The sequence below is a fragment of the Diospyros lotus genome, chromosome 4 (genome assembly GCF_014633365.1).
Source record: "Diospyros lotus cultivar Yz01 chromosome 4, ASM1463336v1, whole genome shotgun sequence".
Classification (NCBI taxonomy): Eukaryota; Viridiplantae; Streptophyta; class Magnoliopsida; order Ericales; family Ebenaceae; genus Diospyros; species Diospyros lotus.
The window spans coordinates 1008596-1025647 of NC_068341.1; the positions used below are offsets into that span (position 1 = coordinate 1008596).

A 17052-nucleotide genomic window follows, 5' to 3' on the forward strand; every position below is an offset into this window, starting at 1 on the left:
TTCGTGTAACATTGTCCTTGTATCTTTATCCACCCTCATCCATTTTATTTTAATTGGACCATCCTCCACCATCCTTCTTGTGGGCCAGTGGAAATTCTAATTCTAATCAAAAAGGTGCTTGAAACCCTATTCAAATTATTAAGACTGACACTCGGGTGCCAGCAAAAAAGAAACCTAGTGGTACCCAGGCAACTTGGGCTCCAGCACCTATCATGGAGTGCTTTTACCAGCCCTAGCCACTACCTTATATATTTCCTAGTTAATTAGAATCCATCCTCGCACAGCTGTGCAATCATCTTTCTCTCCCACGCGTCAGTCTGCCCAGCTATGGCAAAGTCAGAGGACATCCAGAACCAGAACCCCACCGTAGAAGAAAGGTTATTTGGAAGCCTTCCCAAAGAAAAGAATTGTAACGGATTCGATCTTCTGTTCTATCAAGGTTTCTGGTGTCTTGAGAGAATCCTTGAGAGCGTTGTTTCCTGTCAACAGCATTTCCAGGCACATGAAACTGATACGATCTTAGCTTCCTTCCCAAAATGCGGCACCACCTGGTTGAAAGCCCTCATCTTTGCCGTAGCCAACAGAAGCAAGCATCCGCTCATAGAGAGCCCGCTGCTCTCAGCTAACCCCCACGCTCTTGTTCCTTCCCTTGAGTTCCACATCTACAGAAAGCCTCCTCTCGTTAATCTCCAAGACATTCCCAGCCCAAGAATTCTTTCCACTCACTTGCCTTACTCTGCACTGCCTGCCTCCATCAAAACTAATTCCAAATGCAAGCTTGTCTATATATGCAGAAATCCCTTGGACCAGTTCATCTCCAACTGGCACTTTGCATCCAGTCTACAGTCCAAGAATCACTACTCCATCTCACTGGATGAGTGGTCCAAAAAGTACTGTATTTCTGGGATTACCCCTTTTGGCCCTTTCTGGGATCATATGTTGGGATATTGGAAGGCCAGCCAAGAGAACCCCGGCCAAGTTCTGTTCTTGAAGTACGAAGACCTGAAGGAAGATGATGTGTTTTACGTTAAGAAGCTGGCCGAGTTCTTGGGGGTTCCATTTTCAACGGAGGAAGAAAGGGACGGGATGCCTGAACAGATATCCAGGCTGTGTAGCTTTGAGAATTTGAAAGATTTGGAAGTGAACAAGAGTGGCAAAATTGATGATCAAAGCCTCTTCGATAACAAACAATATTTCAGGAAAGCAAAGGTTGGAGATTGGTCCAATTATCTTTCTCCGTCCATGGCCGAGACCCTGAAGAAGCTCATGCACGACAAGTTTGAGGGTTTTGGTTTAACCTTCAAAACGTCCTAATAATATTTAATTCCTTGTATTTACAATCAAATAAGATGGCTTCTGTTTGTGGGCATAGAGAAAAATTGAGCAAGTAAAAGAATAAAATAAAGAATTCTGTATTTCTGTAACAGAAAACTACATCAATCACCGTGAGCACTTGCTACACATTGATACTAATTTATAGACTAGCAAACTAAACAACTATAACTTATCAAATAACAACTACCAGCAGAAGATAGCTAACAGCAGAAGCTATCTCATTTGATTAACAGCTTTGAATAAGTCAATAAAACCTATCTTATTTAATTGCTGTAAGTTGATTTTGAATTGAGCAATATCTGCTCATCTTGTTGGATTGCTTCAATCTGATTTTGAATTTGATTCAACCAATTGTGTTGTTGATCCATGTGGTATCTTCTTATCTTGTTGAACTATCTTTTGGTTTGAATTTGCTGACTCCAAATCTTCTTGACCACTCAAACTCTCTCCACTGATTTTGAAATTAATTTGAGAACTCACAACCTTATCACTCCAAGATTTTTGGGATTCCTTATTTCTCCTTTGGTTCTCATACTTGCTACTGACCTGTGATGTATCGTTAATAGGCATTAGTGAAATGCTTAGTTGAATTTCATACACATATATATATATATATGGTCATTACCGAAGTTTCTACATGTTCTTTGAGTGTGCTTTGCTCAAGAATTTGGCAGTCTCTTCCTGTAAGATTTTTCCCAATTCTCATGTCTGGAATGGTGTTATTTAAATTATGGAATTGAAGAATGCAATTACATTTAAAATTAAAGTTTTAATTATGGAATAGATTTCATCCATCAAATTTAGTCTGATTATATGATTCCTTACACGACTAGAGATAAGAAAAGAAGAGTAATGCTATTCAGTTATTCTTAATCTATGTTGCACAGAAACAGGAAACGTTTCCGATACGAAACGAAAACGAGGAAACGGTATTTTCGAAAAATTTAGAAAACGAAAAAGCGGGATAAACTTTAATTTTAAAAAATATAGGGGTGTATGTGAAATTAATTTATAATTTATATACTATAAATAATATTAAGTTTAATTTTGCAAACCCTAAATTACATAGTGTTCACTCTTTGCCTTGAGAGAGACCCACGCCGCCAACCTGTCTCGCCGCTCGCTATCAATGGCCGACTGCCGCTACTTCCTCCGTCTCTGCCACCGTAGCCACTTTTCTCGCCGTCGATATGTCTCTTGCCCTCGCCCTCGATCTCGCTTATCTCACAATCAACGCGTCTCTGCAATCATTGTTGCCTCTCTCGCCATCGACAAGTCTGTTGCCTTTCACCCTCGCCTTCAATCTCGCATTTCTCACAGTCCATGCGTCTCTGCCACCATCGCTCGTTTCTCTCGCCATCGACAAGTCTCTTACCCTCACCCTCGCCTTCGATCTCACCTTTCTCATAGTCAATGTGTCTTCGCCACCGTCGCTCGCTTCTCACCCTCGTCGTTGACCGCTACTGTACACTCCATCTCTCACTTTACCGCCGACTGTCGTCGCACACTCCATATCTCACCTCACCATCGCCTTACCTATCGGTGACCATTGTCTTCCTCGTTGCAGGCGACCGTGGTCACTGGAAACACCTTTCCATTGGGAAAAACACATTTCTCATATTTTTCTGTAAATTATGGAACTGCCCCGAAATGTTTTGCAATTTATAGAAATGGCCCGAAAATTGTTTCAAGCCATCTTCGCATTTTCAAAAAAGGGAAATGATTCGGAAATGCAAAAACAGCACCTTTGAGCCATTTCCATGCTTCATAGTTCTCAATGTCAACCACAAGTAAATTATCAATCTACCCATAGTGTGCAATTACAAAACTGACCTCAGCTAGACTTCCTCTCTCTCTCTCTCTTTCTCATACTAGAGACCCGCACGAGCCTTCCTCTCAATCTCTCACTCTCTTCTCCCTCTCTCTATTTCTCTCTCATGCGACCTTTCCTCTCTTTCTCTCTCTATTGTTCTGGTCGTGCGACCCTTCCTCTCGTTTTGACCATCAAGCTTGTCGTATCCCGCTCATGCGACTGAGCCTCTAGAGTTTGGTTGTCTCTCTCTCGATCTTTCGCCCATGTGACTTTATCTCTGGCATCCCTTGGGCTCGTTCTGACCCTCTATCTCTCCATTTCTTCCATGCGTTGCATGTCTCCATTAGCTCCGATCTACAAGGAGGTAAATCTTTTAAACCTATCCATAATGATTTTCAGCACACATCCATCATATATACATATATACGCGTTATTTGGGTTTGACCAAAACTTTAAACTTAGATTTACGGATATTCGGCCGTTGGATCTTGCTGATTTTTGGGTATGTTGGTTAATGGATCTTTGGGTGTTGAGTTGTTGCCTTTGATTGCCGAAAACCATCGGCCACAGTGGTCAGTGGAGGCTGGTAGTGCATTTTTTACTTGTGGCCAAAAATTAAAAATTAGATCTGCAAAAATCCAATCATTAAATCTAGCCTACTTTTGTGTATATTAACTCCCTTGGCTTGGTGTTTCCAATAGTAGGTTCTGATCGTGAGAATCTCCGACCGAAAGTGGTCACCGACGACCACTGATGGCGATAGGCTGTTTTTGCGTGTAAATATATATTTGTATATTTTTCCTTTTTTGTACTTTAGTTTTTATTGTTTGCTTATGTTGTTTTTTTTATGGTAATTAATGATGAAGATGATTTTGTTGTTGAAATGAAAATTAAATAATGTGATTTGTTTTGAGTTGTAAAAAATCATAATTTATTTTTATATTATGTTGTGTGTGCATGCAGATATTGAGAAGGAAGTTTGGGTCTCAATAGCGAATGAGAGAGAGAACCGGGCTTATGTGTCAAGGCTAGCAAATGAAATTCATTCACTGGCGATGTTGAGGGAGACAGATTACAAGATGGTGTTAAAAGAGAGCAATGATTTGTTGTATATTTTTTTTTGTTGATTTTTATGTTATGTTTTAATTTTTTTAAAATAAAATTTTAATGTATCATTTGATAATTTTAGATTTTTCAGTTTTATTTATTTATTTTAATATATTAAAAATAAATTAAATATGATTTTATTTGAATATTGTGAAGGTTAAAATGAAAAGATTTGTTAAAATTTGAATGTCAAAAAATTGAATTGATTTGTATTTGTTTTGTGGACATTTGAAGTTAAATTATTAGGTTTATTATTTGTGGACATTTGTATTGTTAAATTAATTAAAATCAGACAAGTTTCATCTCCTAAAGCAATTAGCCTTGTAGCATTAATAAGTGACAGAAAAATAAACAACTAAAGAAAAATGATAGTTGGGTATGATTTAACGTGATAGTCTCACTACATTGTTTAAAAACACCAGAAATAATCTCCCATCACTTAGAAGGTAACTTGATATGTAACTTTGCACTATCAGTTTACAGTTTAGAAATAATATCCGTTGAATTTTCATTATTGATATCTTCCTCTCAGAATTTGTCCACACCTTCCTCTTCAATTGGTATAATTTTATTGAGTAGCGTTAGTGGTGCAGCATGCTTTGATTTTGAGGGAACATTTCCAAACATTATATATAGAACACCAAATAAATTTGCTTGATCGTCATATATATGCCCATTAACTTGGAAACTGGATCACTTTTGGTAAAGTTTGTTTGGAAGTTCATGCAAAAATTGCCCATTAACTGGAAACTAGATCACTTTTGGTAAAGTTTGTATGAAAGTTCATGCAAAAATTACTCTTCATTTACCTGTTGATTTACCTTTTTAGATACCATTTTGTAAAAAAATATAGCTCTATTGTAACTTATTAATGCTACATTTTGTAAAACTACTCTTCATTTACCTGTTAATTTAAATAGTTGAAATAAAAATTAAAGAATATAATTTATTTTAAATTGTAAAACATATATTTTTTTTATTGTATTGTATATGTATCTAAATATAGTTAAAAATTAAAATTAAAACTTTTTATTTTAAAATCTTCAATTTATTATCTAAAAAGATTGACATAGTTTAAATTTAGTTAATATTTTTTAATTTTATTTAATATAAATTTAAAAAATATATGTACACATTAATAAATATCTAAATTCAAATAAAATTAACAAAAACTATTTGCCATTCAATTCTTAGATAAACTTAATAATTTCACTTCAAATATTCACAAAACAAATATAGACCAATTCAATTTATTAACACTCAAATTTCAATCAATTATTTCATTTTAACTTTCACAATATTCAAAAAATCACAAATTCAATATTCAACTACATCTGCAATACATACTCATAATTAAATATCACATTAAATATCGACATTCACAACATGAACTAAAATAATTATAAAATAATATTTAAACACTAATTTGTGAAACTCTTATAGGCCTAATTCTCCCTCTCCTTTGCGACACCCCAAACTCATAATTCTCCTTGGCAAATGAGATCCAAACTCCTTCTCATCTGAATGCACACAAAACACAATAAAAAAACAAATATCAACTTAAAATCATTAATAAACTATTTAAATTCCAGGACGCATAGGAGAGAGAGGGAAATGGCCGAAACAAGCCAAAGAGGAGAGAGAGAGAAGATTGGAACGAGAGAAATGGTCGTGTAACACGCCGCTCTCCCAGGGCATTAGGTAACGTAAGATTCTGGGGATATATTTTTTTCCAACAGAAACTCAACACAAAAACTGTTCCCCGAAGATCCCGTTACACCTTCTCATAAAATCAACTTAGAATCATTAATAAACTAAGATATGTAAATCACCTTAAATGCGAAAGCTAGATCGAAACCTCAATAGAACATAACCGAAATCACTTTATTCATATCAAAAAGCCGAACCAATGTTTTACATGATGTCATCAAATTAAACAATACAATTGAAAACGACATACTATAAACTATCCACTATTTGCCGTCATTTCTTGGCAATCATTTTTCCTTTCGCACCACTACCTTCATTTAGAACGTTTGAATATTCCAGGGACATAATCCATATTAGATGATGAATCATCTAAAGTGAGAGTTTAAAAACACGTTTTCATGAATGAATGCAAGACATGAAATAAACCCACACAACCTGGCAAGCCCTAACCCAAGAGAATCCCACACAACGCTTAACCCTACAACGGGAAAAGAGCAATCTCTCTAAAGGCCACGCCACCACACCGACACACTGACACAACACGGTCCTAGCTTAAGAGGGGCAAGGTCAACGCATCTCCCCAACATCTCGGGAACAATTGTTACCACTCCTGGCCTAAGAGAGTCACATCAACTGGGAACCCGACTCACCATATTTACGTCAGGGATTACGTTCCCACTCAAAAGCGTCAAGGAACCACTATCCAGTCCTAACTCAAATCCCATATGGACCACCTAGTCGTCCTAGTGCAACTTCTCTGACCATATAGTCTAGCACGGAAACCTAGGCGGCTATCCCGGCATGCACACCAGCACAAAATACCCTTATATATTGTTCTGACAACACTCTTGGAGAATTATGGCTACATTGTTCAGACAACATTTTAGGCTGACATTCCATATGAACAACACAAAACGCATGACAATGCCACAAATCACAACTCAATGCATCATATAAACAACATTTTATAAAATACAATGCACAAATACAAAACATTTAAGGACGAACCTCCCTCATGAAACCAACCATCATCGGTTACCTTTCGCATGTAACAAAACCATTTTGCATGAAATCACAACATATTTAGATAGAACAAATACCAAGTTTTTAGGATAGAAACACCCACGATAAATCAAGTTTTGGGTAAACTACTTATAAGTTAAAACCAAGTTTCTAAGTAGAACACTCATCTCAAACGTATTCGGAATGCCTCGATCCTCGTGCATAGCCTGCCACACCTTAAACACCCATACTTATACTCAACCTCAAGCCACGATACTCCCTAGACATCATATTTATTTAAAGGAGCATCAAAATCTATTTTTCCTTAATTTTTCATAATTTTCTCTATTTTTCTCCTTCTTTTCACCTCGATAATTCCAAAATAATTATCTGCTCAAACTTTTTCCCAAATTTTTCAACAAAATAATTCCTGAAATAATTCAAGAAAAATATACAAAGAAAATTCTAGATTTACCTCTGGCCCAAGCGCCCAGCGCTTGTCTGCACGTGGAAGGTGGCGCGTGTAGTCACGCGTCGATCGTCTTCCTCAAATTCGGCCATCGGGGACTGCTCCGATGGCTAAACCAAGCATACCCCTTTGAAGCCCTCACTTAGTTGATCAAGTTGGTACCACTTGCTGCTCGAAACCTCACCGAAAAATCCCCAAACAGGCAGTTGCAAGCCAGCTTTGGCGATCCGCTTAATGTTTTCCGGTGATGCTTGAACAGCCTCCAAACATACCCCAAATGCTTCCAAATTCTCCAGAAACGATGCCCACACACCAAGGAGCAAAAGCCCATTAACAAATCCCTCAAAAACACTCCAAAGCTCGGCCAATTTGTTGTAAAAAATTTGAAACCCTCGACCCCTTTTTATAGTAAAATCCAGCCACCATTTGGCCAAGGCTTGGCCTACAAGAAACCCCACGTTTTATACGACCTCCCCCGAGCCCTACTGCAGCTTTCTCATCGTCGAAAACGGTTCCACGTGCGGTGGTAGTGCGGCGGCCGTTTTTGGCTGTGTTCACACCTGACTTTTCATTTATTACACTTTAGTCCCCTTGTTTCTTCAAATGCCATTTTAGCCCCTTTCCATAGAACCCCTGATCTTTCCAATACTACCATTAAGGCCCACAAGTTTTGTACTCTTCATTTCACCCTCGAAATTTCTGAAAAACTATCATTTTGACCTCCCTCAGCAAAATTAATAAATTATACTTTGGCCCAGTTGATCGTTTTGACCCTAATTCCCTTCTTTTCAACCCGAAATCGCTCAAGGGTTGTTCTTTGTACAAAATCTAAGTCCTCAAAACACTCTGTTGTCATTTTAGAGGTTTCTTATGTCAATTCGAATTTTCAGCCATCCTTAGCTGTACTAAAAATTGTTCCCGATTCAATTTTTTTAGACACCTAAAATCATGTCTCGAATAACTCGTCGGTAATATTACATTTTCCTTAACTATCTAAGATCCGGGGTACTCCCTTTGGTGGCTTAAAATTGTGTTAATATACCCTATGATCTCAGTTTTTTGATAATTCCACTTATACTCTTCATAAAATATCCTTAAGAATTTCTCGGGTATTACATTCTCCCCTCTTAATAAATTTCGTACTCAAAATTTTTCCCATGATAAATTAAATCACTGCTATTGATAACGACCCCCAATAGAAATGTCCCAAGTATATCATTCTTAATCCTTGGCGATTATTTTAACTCACATCTCTACATGGTTCATGCTTACCAAACATGTTTCATTTTTTACAGAATATCCCGTTGTAACTCTTTAAAGACAGTTACACATATCCTAAAATAATTGATAACACTTGATATCATTTCTAATTGTGTCATCGGGACACTTTTCATCTAACTCCTAATTCTCCCAACTCACCCCTAAGCTAATGCATATGCAATGATTACCAAAAGTTGACAACATTTAATTGAGTTTAACGCGGCATACCTTTTCCTATTGTTGGGTAGATTTCTTTGTCATCTTTTGAAAGATAGAAAACTCGTCCAGGGTGAGGTTTTTGTGCCTCATTCGCTTTTCCCAATTGCTCTACCTTCTGTCTTTTTGGACATTCGCTCGCGTGATGACCAGGTTGTTGGCACGTGAAACATGTGATCCTTATTCGACTCCCGGTCAGAGGTGCCTCTTTATTCTTAGCTCAGTCATTTTCCTTGTGTCTATTTTCCCCACACGTAAAACAACGGACATGTCTTAGGTAACATTGTCTCCCTAAGTATACCTTGTCACATCGGGGACATGGCTCAATGTTACTATAAGAAAATTTAAATTTAGTGACGGATTTTGTGATGGGAACATACCCGCCACAAATTAGTGACGAATTTAGTGACAGACACCCGCCACTAAAAAATTTAAGGTTAGTTTTATATAAAATTTAAGATTTAGTGATGGAGCTGTTAGCCCAGTCACTAAGTTTGCTGTTTAGTGACGGGGTTAGCCCCGTCACAAATTTCTTGATGGGGTTGACATCCTCGTCACTAAATTCACTGTTTACCGACAGGGCTGACAGTCTCATCACTAAACTCACTTTTTAAAGCCCCCGTCACAAATTTAGTGATGGGGCTGTTAACCCTATCACTAAATTTGTGATGGGGTTGACAGCCCCGTCACTAAACAATGACTTTAAAATTCTGCCCTCCCTCTCTTCTCCCCGCGTTGTTTTCTTCTCCCCTTTCTCCCTTTGCAATTTCTCTCTTCTCCCCCATCTCCCTCCGCGTTGTTTTCTTTTTCCCCGTCTCCCTTTACAATTTCTCTCTTCTCTCCCATCTCCCTCTGCGATTTCTCTCTTTTCCCCCATCTCTCTCCGCGCTATTTTCTTCATTCGCTGCTGCCTCTCGCTGGTGCCGCCTCTGTGCCATTACTATCGTTTTTTCAATCTTTTGGAGGTAATTTAATTTAAGATTAGTTTTATTATTCAGTTAATAGTTATTTTATGTTAGTTTAATTTTAATTATTCTGTGTTGTTTAGTTATTTTGTGTTATTCTGTATTGTTAGTTTAGTTTAGTTTAATTGTTTAAAGTTAGTTATTTTTTGTTAGTTTAATTTTAGTTATTTTGTGTTGTTAGTTTAGCTTAGTTTAATTGTTTAAAGTTAGTTATTTTTTGTTAGTTTAATTTTAGTTATTTTGTGTTATTCTGTGTTGTTAGTTTAGTTTAGTTTAATTGCTTAAAGTTAGTTATTTTGTGTTAGTTTAATTTTAGTTATTTTGTGTAGTTTAATTTTAGTTTAATTATTTATATTATTTGTTACATTTAGAAATTAAAATATAAAATTTATTGATTGTTATTTAGTAGTCATAGTACAAATGTATCATATTTATTTACTAGGAATAACCCGTGCCTTTAGGCACGATGCAATTAAAAAAAATTAAACATTAAATTTGAACGCGAAATAATCAAACACTGAACTTAGATACATATAAACTCGTGTTGCCCTGTATACATTAAATTAAAAATCGTTTGATCATTTTTAATGTCATGACTTTAGTGAAATAAAAAAGATTAAAAAGTGGATACTCAGCTTGAATTCTGTACTACTGACATCAAATTATAACTACATAAGAAAAATAAGTATTATATTGTCATACACCAAAAGAGTGAGTTAAAACCTTACAAAAAGTGGGTTAAATCTTTCCAAAATATGTATGATTTACAAAAGATCTTTCAATAACATGTCTTCAAATATGTGTTCGCCCAAACTTTCTCCTCATTACTTTCCAAAAAGTCTTTGTACCAACTTGTATGTATCCCCAATGAGGAATATGCACAATAATCTAGTAATTTGTGGAAACAAAAAAAATATAGATTAGTACATTTATTGAAAATATACATATATCAAAATACTTTCAGATTGAAATTACCTTATTACATCCCCATCGAAGCAAGCTAGTCGTATTTCTCCTTTTAAGTTCCATAAATTTTTCGATCCAATCCTACAAAAATCAATATTTCAAATTATTATTAGATTAAAATTATATAAAAAGTTATATAATCAATAGAAATAAATGTACATGGTTACCTTTTGATAACATGTGATTTAATTTACAATAGTAGAACACTATAACAACACTTCAGGATAAACAATATTTGTAGTAGAATCCAAACTATCTTTAGGGAGGAGAATACTTAAACGATCAAATGATGTACATCTGGACAATGCCACATATAATTGCCCATGGCTAAAAACTGGCATGCGCAAATCAACCCCAACAAATTGAACAGATTGTCCTTGAGATTTATTAATGGTTAAGGCATATGCCAATCGAACTGGAAATTGACGTCTTGTCATTTGAAAAGGCATTTCTGAAGAAGATGGTGTCAAAGATATCCTTGGTATGAATGCCAAATTACCAAACTTTTCTCCAGTTAAAATTTGAGCTTCAATTATGCGAGTGTCGCACCTAGTAACCATCAATCTTGTACCATTACATAGTCCATCTTTCGGTGCAATGTTTCTCAACAATATTATAGGACAACCCACTTTCAACTCTAACTTAAAAATTGGAAGCCCAGGAGGATCTAATGAATTTAAATATTCATTAGGATATCTATTTGTAATGGTAGGATCAATTTCATTATCTTCAGACATTTTATCTGCTGCAAGATACGTACATAATCTCCCTGGAAAGATATTCAACGCAATAGTATTAATCTCACTGACATCATCATTACGCGCAGACAAAATTGTGCGTTCGGTTAAAAATGTTGGAGTTGATGTCTCTATCATATTCAACTGTGGGTAAACTGTAGAGAGTAATTCATTTAAATCTTGACATTTGTGTATTGTTGATGGGAGGTTAACGATTTCTTGAGGATTGGTCCCAATCTAAAAAAAATGAAATCAATAAAAAATTAATAGTGTAAACACAATTTATTAATTTAAAATTATAATCTATATAATAAGCAAAAAAGTTAAAGTAGTGTTACCTCCATGAAGAAATTTGCAAAATTAGCATTTTCATGGCCTTCACGATTCAAGCGCATATTCAAATCCAAAGTTAAGATATGTATATGTTTCCATAGAACAGAGTGTCTTAATGATGCATTCACAATTTGCTCACGAACTCCTTTGGGTATAACTGGTAAGATTTGTCGAAAGTCTCCACCAAGAACAACAGTAATACCCCCAAATGGCTTTTCACTATCACAAATATCCCTCAATGTACGATCAACCGCCTCAACACAATGTCTATGTTGCATAGGAACTTTATCCCAAATTATGAGTTTTGTTTCTCTAAATAACTCAGCTTGTAATGATTGTTTGCTAAGCCCACAATTCGAATTGTCCAAGACATCTAATGGAATGAAAAATGTTGAATGTGCAGTGCGACCTCCTACCAGTAACAATGATGCAATTCCAGATGAAGCCACAGTAACAACGATATACCCAAGGTTGCGACATTTTAATGCAATTGTATTGTACAGAAATGTTTTCCCTGTTCCAGCACCCCTATTCAGAAAGAAAATAGTTCCTTTATTTTGAAAAATTGAAGAAGTGATTGTGTTATAAGCATTCCGATGACCATTGTTGAGACAATCAATAGTAATTTGTGGATCTGTCTGTTGTGCCTCACTCTGCAATTGTTGATGTTCGAATATCAATCGATTATCAACTACTGCACTCCAATTTGCAGTAGGTTGTGGCATGGGTGGAAAGTCAATTAAACTTTTGCCTGATTCATGAAGCATTTGATTCAAAAGATAGAGACCATAATCTTTAATTTGAGCCTCAGTTGGGTTAGAAATGACAAATAATGTACGAATCTTATGTGCAAGGTCATCACACATATGTGTTGAGAATTGATTCCATAATGCACATGGATTTAGTGGAGAGCACTGGGTGAGAATAATACTAAACAATCTCCTCAATTGATATCCAGTTTTCATAACTGCAGCCTCTTTCAAGCATTTTATCCATTCTTCATCATCTTCTAAAAGCCCCATTGCAACACATGCTAATTTAAATGTATCATGCACAACATTATCGACCGTGCGTAAAGACTGAAACGACTTTGGTCCTTTGACAACGGTTAATAACAAACGCAGATAAAATCTTTCACCACAATTAGGGCTAGCAAAGTACATTCTACCAATTGCATATCCCCTTTCTCTTGATTTCCATCTCTTTTCCGACTTGAGCCAAACATAATGTTGTGGAAATTCTTGATAAGTGAATGGACATTCCTCTTCACTGCTAGCACAATATGCAAAAAAGCCAGTAAGAGTTGACATTTGTTGACCAGCTCTGGATTGAATCGTTTCTAATGACTCTTCTGGGTTAAAAACAACGCGATGCATTCCAGGTAAATGAAGTGTCAATCGTACAACTGTTGGCATTTCTGCATGCAAAGGATGACCAAATATTCGCCAAGCAGCTTCTGGAGGTCCAATATACCTTGCATCAAGATATTGTTGAATCTCATTTATCATTCCTAACACCATTGTTGTACGATCATAACCCTTATAAATGTACTTATGTATATACTTGACACATCTCATCCCGGCACAAACTTCCACATTTATATGACAGTTGAAAAGTTTAGAAAGATATGCATTGTATGGTACGACATCCCTGTTATCAACTTTTTGCCCCCTCACAGTATGTACTTGACCATTATTGCGACGACGATAGATAGGGTATCCATCTTGATCCATAGCTGTTGTTTCTGTGAAAACTCGAGGGTATCTCTTAGTGCATCTACCATTTTCCATACATGGTGCTTGCGGATTTCGAGCACCACACGGTCCATGTATCATACAACATTTGATAGTTTCAAAAAGCATAGGATCATCTTTTGGGTCTGGAAATTCTGCACAGACTAATTTGTCTACTTGAGCACATGTCCGAATTTTGTTTGGACCTTTAAGAAATAAAAGTGCATGCATATGAGGAAGGCCTCATTTTTTAAATTCAATTGTAAAAACATGTGCAACTTTATACCCAAACACTTTGTTTGTTTCTATCACCTTCATCAAATATTTTCTCTTCAACTCAAAAACACGGGCAATTAAATCAGGACGATCAATCGGTTTTTGAAGTGGTAGTAACGCTGAAGTAATTTCTGGCCAGTTGGGATTTCCAGTCATGGTAAGAAAAATATCTGGGTGTTGGTTGTATCGTGTGATAGCCATTGAATCTTGAAAGATTTCAAACATATGTCTAGGACCACCAGTAAATGAAGATGGCAAAACAAACCTTTGTCCAATTTGACCAGGTCGCACATAATCTGGATCCATATCTGACAACTCTTGGTAAAGCTCAACCCGAAGTTTTTCTTGATTAAGCTTGTAGTATGTCAATCGATTTTGCTCAGTTGCAGCCCAAGCATCTACCAAAAACTCTTGAAATAGTTTTCCACCTCTCAAAATTGTTGAATACTCTGTGGGTCGTTCAAACAAATGATAACTATAAAAATCCATTTGAGTAAGTCGATCAGTTGAAGGTCGATCATACTGAACATTCCACAATTTCAACTTAGGTTCCCATCCAAGCTCACCATATGGAAATAATAGAACGTAATGTAATGGCAAGTATGCTGGGTGACATTCATTAATTTGCATCAACTCATTATTTCCTCGAAAATGTAAGATAATATCTCTCATTCCACTTGCCTTTGTTCCATCACCTGGTATTACAATCGCAATCTCATCTACGGTTGGTAGGTTATATCGACGTCGATCAGTTCTTGAATTATAATGAAGATGAGCAGGTAGATTGTATCCTGCCGAGTCCAATTGATGTAAAATGGCATGAGCTTGGCGAAATTTATCTACAAATGCATTGACTTGCAACAAACTATCCTGAATAGTTTTGAGAACATCCCTTCTCAAGTTAGGATTTCTACGATTACGAATTTCTAAAGCTGAATTAGGGTCATAGATATACAGTTGAGAATAACTCGCATCCTGCCCTAGTTGTGGTTGTAGCGATCCTGTTCGATGTCGCAATTCCCCATGAATTGTGAATGATGTAGGGCCCCTTCCACTAAGTACTCTAGGATCCAATGTAGCACCAAGACTCGTAAAAGCATTAGTCGCATTGTACACTCGAGTATAACTTCGAAAGGATTTTGATTGCTCATTATTCCCATCATACAACACCTGAAGTGGTGGAGGAGGTGTAATAAGTAAAGGAAGCCTAATCTTTCCTTCCAAACAGCAAGTTCCAAATAAGGGACGCTTCACAGATGATTTTGTCAATTTTTCATCCATCCAATGTAAGGCTGAACAATAAGGACATAATACATCCATTTTGCCAAGATAATGGCGACAAGAATCTTTGTGTGCCCGAGCATCAATTGATGTACTTATAGGCATATCTTCTAATTCATCATCAGAACATAGATCTTCTTGAAGAAATCGATTTATAGAAGTAGACCTACGAATATTTGTGTATAAATAAAAATTTGTAAAACAAAACGGTATAAGTAAAAATATGTATTTCAAGATTATACACAGTAGTTTACCAGTTCCTTTGTGGAGCCAAAGATGTGCTTGGTATAAAAAACGAACCTGTAGACTGATGGGTAACCATTGTTCATTTTTGTACCGAATAAGAATCTTCAGTTATTGTTTCCAACTCCAAGCAAGTGCGATCGCGACGAATTGGTGTTAAAGAAGGTTGTCCTAATTGAACACATTTTTCTATTCCCTCTTGTTCTCGTTGCAAGCGTTGAATTTCAAAATATGACTTATGATTTTTTTCACGCTCTCGCCTTGCACGTTGGGCCAATGCAGCTTTTGATATAACATTATCATTTTGTTCCTAAAATGAAAATATTTTATCATTGGTGCAAAATGAAACTATCTTCTTTGTTTCTTTCTTTCTTCATGCATTTTTTTTTTTTTTTTGCTATTATTTTTTCATATAAGTAACAACCTATGGATGGTACATTATATTTATATTATAATGCACATGTATCCATGCAAAATAAAAATAAATAAATTTGAAAAACACATACAAATAATAGCAAGTTACAGGAAAATATATTACAATCATTCTATAAAAATAACACAAAACAACAAATTAATTATATGCACTGATATCACCTGACATACATTTGTCATTCTCTTGTCAAAAAGAGCCATTTGTATTTACCACGCGAACACAATGTTTGTACTTACCGTATGAACATATATAACATTAAGGCAGTGCTCATCACGAATGACCACACCAATATTTTGTGTTAAAGAAGATTGTCTTGGGTTAATACATTTCTTTGATATTTCTCATTCTAGTCGCAGGCGTTGGGCTAATGTAGCTTTTGATAACACATTATCACTGTATGCCTAAAATGAGAATAAAATGTGAAGATTATCCCTTCTTGCTTTCCTTTCATCATGAATTTTTTCTTCCTTTTAACCAACTTTTCTTCTTCACTCCGTTGAGTTGTTAGTCACATAAGAACCAGTACATATATTAATGAAAACTCACTATACACATTAAGCACACAAAACTACAAACTTACTACCCATCTCTTTAGCGTGTAATGTTTTCTACTTTCCTTTTCACTTTTCTTATTTTTCCTTAAGAACTTCTTATTAAAAAAATATAGTTTCTTTTTCATCATATATTCGTTTTCTTCTCTTATTTTTAATGCTTACTTTAACATGCTTCAGAAAAATAAAATTCAAATTAAATATTTGAAAAAAAAAGCATTTTAAAAATATACATAAAAAAGAGTATATGACACTAAATTCCTAAAAAACTTTATATGACAATATTCGAAAAAGAAACTTTTAAAAATTGTTGAGAAACCATACCACGGGATAAACATTTTTCTTCCCTTTGCCAGAAGAAGTAGCCTTTTCTTTTTCCTTTGCCTTTGCCTATAATAATAAAAAAAAGTAGACTATATTTATAAAAAAAAAAAATAAATGATAAGAAAATGCATGTCCAATGTTGAAGTGACTTTTAGGCTTACCTCTCGAATGCGAATAGTATTAAGGTCACGTTCATCGCGAATAACAACATTAACATTTCTTTCTTGAAGAAATCGAACCTATACATGTAAACACTTTAGAGTGATAAATAAAACTTTATACACATAAATAAAAAAAA

The 17052-nt window shown here is 35.6% G+C and overlaps 2 protein-coding genes across 2 annotated transcripts; one reads left to right on the forward strand and one right to left on the reverse strand.

Moving 5' to 3' along the window:
- The first annotated feature begins 261 nt into the window (after positions 1–261).
- LOC127800819 (cytosolic sulfotransferase 15-like) lies at positions 262–1973 on the forward strand. Its single transcript, XM_052335651.1, has 2 exons — positions 262–1366; positions 1902–1973. The coding sequence occupies exon 1, from the start codon at positions 328–330 to the stop codon at positions 1312–1314; it is 987 nt and encodes a 328-aa protein (XP_052191611.1). The 5' UTR covers positions 262–327; the 3' UTR covers positions 1315–1366; positions 1902–1973.
- Positions 1974–11903: 9930 nt separating this feature from the next.
- On the reverse strand, positions 11904–13703 carry LOC127799108 (uncharacterized). The gene has a single exon (XM_052332842.1). It carries the CDS (start codon positions 13701–13703, stop codon positions 11904–11906), a length of 1800 nt encoding a protein of 599 aa, XP_052188802.1.
- Positions 13704–17052: the final 3349 nt, after the last annotated feature.

What these genes read in the sequence shown, in the direction of transcription:
- LOC127800819 (XM_052335651.1), top strand. Translation starts at nt 328, where the DNA reads ATGGCAAAGTCAGAGGACATCCAGAACCAGAACCCCACCGTAGAAGAA.
- LOC127799108 (XM_052332842.1), bottom strand. Translation starts at nt 13,703, where the DNA reads ATGGAAAATGGTAGATGCACTAAGAGATACCCTCGAGTTTTCACAGAA.